This window comes from Gossypium arboreum, chromosome 8, assembly GCF_025698485.1.
Source record: "Gossypium arboreum isolate Shixiya-1 chromosome 8, ASM2569848v2, whole genome shotgun sequence".
Classification (NCBI taxonomy): Eukaryota; Viridiplantae; Streptophyta; class Magnoliopsida; order Malvales; family Malvaceae; genus Gossypium; species Gossypium arboreum.
In genome coordinates, this window is record NC_069077.1 from 21,749,876 (window position 1) to 21,754,871 (window position 4,996).

Genomic DNA, 4,996 nt, shown 5'->3' on the forward strand with positions numbered 1-4,996 from the left:
CAGGTAAAAAAGGGTGTTACGTCCTTGGTTGGCGACACCCTTTCATAATTAAAATATTGTTTTTAACTATTATTTTAATTATTTTATTATTTATAAATGGTGTCCCCTAATGAAACCATTTTTTGTTGTTAAAAAAAAATCTATCCTTGTAAATAATCTAATTTTCACCCATTTTCGCTATTATTCTTTTTGGTATTACTAATTAAAAAACCGAAAAGATGAGAGTTGAGACTTGAGAGTCAAGAAGAAGAAAAGTTAGGAGGAAATTCAATTTTGAGACGGGGATGCAAAAATCTAACACTAAATTAGTCATTTTTTTTTATTTTAGCAAAGGCACGCTTTGAATTTTTTAAGGATTTTTATATTTCAGGTAGTGTTAAAGAGATTGACAAGTGTATAAAATTAAATAAATAAATATTTTAAAAAAGTAAAAATATATCAATTTTTAAAATTATTTATGGAATAAAAAATACACTACTAATATATTAAATATTGACTTTTTTTTAAATTTAATAGTGAAATTGAAATTTTGGAGAAATTTTTTGCCTCAGCATAATGAAAAAAAACTAAAACTTTTAGTCAAGTAAAATGAGGTGTTGTGACATCTAATGAATTATTTTCTCAACCAAACAAACAAGGCCTTTGTTATTAACTAATGTATTTAAAGATGTGTTGAAAAAAATAATATTCTTATTAAATATGGCACAAAAATGTTACATATGTCGTGGGCCTCTTTTTAAGAATATTAAAACTCTCACTCCAAAGTCTAAACTAAGGGTGTTCATGGCTCCAGCTCCAGCTGCACTTAGTTGGCGGGCCAGACTCATCTCATTTTGAGCAATATTTTCAACCTCGGAACGTTTTCATTTAATTTATTTGATTGTTTAAAATGATCTTATAATAATATTTATATATCTCTTACAATTAAATATAAATAAATAATAATAATTTGAAATCGAAATAAATCCTTCTAATCTAAACCCACCCTAATTGTAGAATTAAGAATCAAACTCAAAAACTTAGTAACATTATCAACATTTAATTGTTTATGATTTAAAATGAACATAGCAGATGGATTTGGAAATTATAAAACCAACGATAATTTAATTAATTAGGTCATTAACGTTGAACAAACGCGACCAAAATTACTTAATATATATACCTACTAAAATTAATGTTCGAGTGGTAGCAACAGAAACAATTACAGGTAAACCTGAAAGAAAGCACATTCTCACCTACATACTGTATGCACTAATGTATATTGCTGAGGTGGTGTTGTATTCCATGGAAAAAAATCCTAAATAAATGCCAAAAGAAATTAGCTCAACCCTTAACCACTTAGCAGTTACAGTGGGATCCACTCTATTTTGTAATGATATGATCTGATCTTTGTTTGTTTCTGTGTGTGTACTGACATGTGCGCATAACATTGCATGACAAATACCAAAAAAAAAAAAAAAAAACAACCAGCACGCACTCTCGTTTTCTATTGGGTTTGGTTTTATTACACATTTTGTCTTTAAACTTATTCGGCTCATCATATTTAAACAAGCCTTTCAAAAATAACTAAATTTGTACTAAGAGCCCCCAAATTTTGCTACTTCAAGTATTTCTTTGCCTTTTTTCCAATGACTCCACTAAAAAGAGGGGATGACAAAAGTTTATGCTTCTACTCTAATAAATAAAATTATTAATGGTGGTTTTTAGCATGTTAGTTAATCGTAAAAACACAAAAAGCAAACAATAGTTACCAAAATCTCTAGACTAAAACCATGAATATCATGAATGGTTGAGGTGGAACTGTTAACCATACAATATTAAAAAACAAATACATTATATGTATATATATATATATATATATATATATGTAGCTACGACATCGTTTCGGTGTAAACAAATTTTATCATGACTATAAGTAGTTATAACATAAAAATGACCCCCTGTAAAAATTTAATTATACTCCAATATTTAATCCCTCCAGTTTTCCAATGTCAATTGTTAAAAAAGGCATTTTTAAAGCGGATAAAATGGTAAAAAAAACAGCTTCACCTGGCTGCATGCTGCACTGCTCTAAAATGTTTTGCAATGTCCACTCCATTTCTCAATTCTCTCTGTCGTTTGATCTATTAGAAATAAAGTGGACTAAGCAAAAAAATAGGGTGGAGTAATCGTACCGAAAAGCCGTAAATGAAGAAATGCCAAGTGCCCGTAAGGTCAAGCCTGGTATTTACCTTTTATACCCCCGAGAACCAGCGAAACATTTCGCTGATCTCCTCGCCGATACGATTGGCTTCCAAGTCGTAATCTCCATCGGCACCGGATATGTCGCTTCGGCCGCTGCTCCCGGTGACTAACCTTCCTGAGCTACGAAATGACATGGCACGAGATGATAACGAAAAAGAGAGCCTGTCCACGTACTCCTTAAGCCGACTTCTTCCGTTAGCAACCTCCGCGGCGAGGCTCGCTTCAGATATTGCCTCAGCTCTTCCAACCTCTTCTTTATCGGACATATTTCTCTGGTGTATTTGGTTCCTATTCAGCTGCGATTCTTCCTCGACAATGTAATCGAAGGATCCAATGGAATAAGACCGTCTCTGATCACCGGAGTCAGAGCCTGTTTGCCGCTGACTGATAGAGCCGATCTCGAGCCGGAAACTATCGGTACCGCCACTTGTAATTGCACAGGCTGCGTTGGACGACTGAAGTAAAACCTTCATAAGATCGGACTCGGAGGCGAATAGAGACGAGCGACAAAGAGGACAAGTCTGGTTTGTAGTGAGCCAAGCATCAATGCATTGAGCGTGGAACGCGTGGCAACAGAGAGGAAGCAGCCGAAGTTGATCCAACGGTTCAAACTTCGACAAGCAAACGGCACAATCTCCGGAAACCGTTGAGCCGTTGTTGGAGCGGCGAGTAATGGAAGAGAAGGTAAACATAGGGAGAGAATCTAGGAACGAAGGCGCCGGCGATTGTTCAGGAGTGACACGGTGGCTGGCGGAGGCGGTGATATTGGAGGCAGAAGAACGAAAGACACGACTCAAGCATCGGCGATTGAGGTGGCGAAGGAGGAGATAAAGAGAGACGGAGAGAAGCACAGTTATAGAAAGGATCAAAATTATGACAATAATACTCGGCTTCACATTGTCGATCGACGAGGAAGAATGCGAGCGGTCACTAGTGTTATAATTTTCGTCGAAGTTAACAGCCCCTCCTCCCACAACGCCATAAAACAAAGGCGGCGGCGGCGAAGCCATCAGAGACTTGATACGAAGGAACAGAAGAGAAATGATGTGTTCAAGTGGAGGAGGAGGAGGAAGATCACGTGCATGTCACATGGAAGGAACAAATTGTACGGAGAGGGGTCTGAAAAGTGAAAAGCGTGGCGAGATGAGATTATGATTTTTTATTTTTTTTTGGTTGGGGGGGGTGGAGAGGGCGTGAATGCCTTGAAGGGGGTACTTATAATGGAGGAAGGGAGTATTAAAAAGAGTCGTTCATTTTGAACAGCTAAAATGAATTTTAAGGAAAGGAAGGGCAGGGATGAGTAAATGCTATGGCGCAGATTTTAAAGAGGCAGACAGCGGCAACGCTGAGTCGTGACTTATCGTCGACTCACTCGAATCCGATCCTCAGACTCAGGGCAGCACAAAAACCCTCAACATCCCCAGTCACAATTAAAGACACCGCAACTTCAATAATTGCTGTTGAAATAAAATAATATAAAAGGCATATATGTTATTATTCCTGAATTAATCCAGCATAACTCAATTAAGAACCGGACGTATTAGTATTAGACTATTTTCTATCATTTTATATTTTTCCTTAATATATTAATATGGTAATATTTTCCCACCAAAAAAGAAAATGATAGTAGTGGGCATACTACCACATTTTTTTGGCACCATTAAAAATTCATGTAAATTTTTATAAATCATATTTAAAAAAATTAAAAATAAATAAGACACATTGTAAATTCTCAATTATGATTGGGGAGTTTAATTTTTTCACCGTTAGTATACTAAGTTTAAGCAGAGGCGATTCTAGGGGGCTGGCATGGGCCTCGGTCCCCCTAAAATAAAAAATTACCATTTAGACTCTTTAATTTTTTTTAAAATTTTAAATTAATAAAAGTAAAATTACACTTTGGCCTCCTAAAATTATAAAAATTTGATTTAATCTTTTAAAAATTATAAAAATATAAACTATAAAAAACTTAAAATTTCATTCGGCCCTCTTAAAAAATTATTCTGGCTTCACCCTAAGTTTAATTCAACAAACGTTTGTTTTTGTTTTTTAAAATTGTTCATATTCATACCGATAGAATCTCAATTTAATTAGCATATAGATTGTTGTGGGTAGAAATGGGAGGTCAACTTCACTACATTCACTACATGGGCATAATTACTATTATATTTCTCCACTTTTGGGGTGGATTAATGAATCCAATAGCCATAAAGTCAACAAACCTAAATATTTATATATAATCCTTAAAATTTGGATAATAATTGTTTTTTAATTAAGCAAGCAAAGTCAAATTTATATTTATTTGAAAATCACGTGGATGTAGATTAGTGCATATGTTATCCAGATAAAAAGTATACGAATTTCGTAAAGCATAACGTATTGACATTTGTCATGTGATCTCAATTCTCTGCCTTTATCTTATAACTTAGTTGTATTTATTGTTTTTCTTTTCTTAATTTCATTCCATTGGTTGACTTTACCTTGATGAAAACTCATGTATTTGTGCATAAAATAAATTCAAAATGGTGCTTATAAAAGTTATAGAAATCTTTAAATAGATAAATAAATATAAAACATAATCAACTACAAACTTTTAAAAAAATTATTTTAACATTTAATTTTTTATCTCTTTTAACTTTTAAATTTATATTTTGTCAAATCACCTTGAATAGATGGAAACATTTACTGACATGGCATACATATGGATTGCCACGTAAGTGACATGCCAACATTTAATTATTTTTAAAATTTA

The 4,996-nt window shown here is 33.8% G+C and overlaps 1 protein-coding gene across 1 annotated transcript; it reads right to left on the minus strand.

Moving 5' to 3' along the window:
• Positions 1-1,882: 1,882 nt before the first annotated feature.
• Positions 1,883-3,698, minus strand: LOC108469128 (E3 ubiquitin-protein ligase ATL4-like). Its single transcript, XM_017770018.2, has 2 exons — positions 2,232-3,698; positions 1,883-2,123 (listed from the first exon to the last, which is right to left on the minus strand). Exon 1 carries the CDS (start codon positions 3,252-3,254, stop codon positions 2,235-2,237), a length of 1,020 nt encoding a protein of 339 aa, XP_017625507.1. The 5' UTR covers positions 3,255-3,698; the 3' UTR covers positions 1,883-2,123; positions 2,232-2,234.
• Positions 3,699-4,996: the final 1,298 nt, after the last annotated feature.

What these genes read in the sequence shown, in the direction of transcription:
- LOC108469128 (XM_017770018.2), bottom strand. Translation starts at nt 3,254, where the DNA reads ATGGCTTCGCCGCCGCCGCCTTTGTTTTATGGCGTTGTGGGAGGAGGG.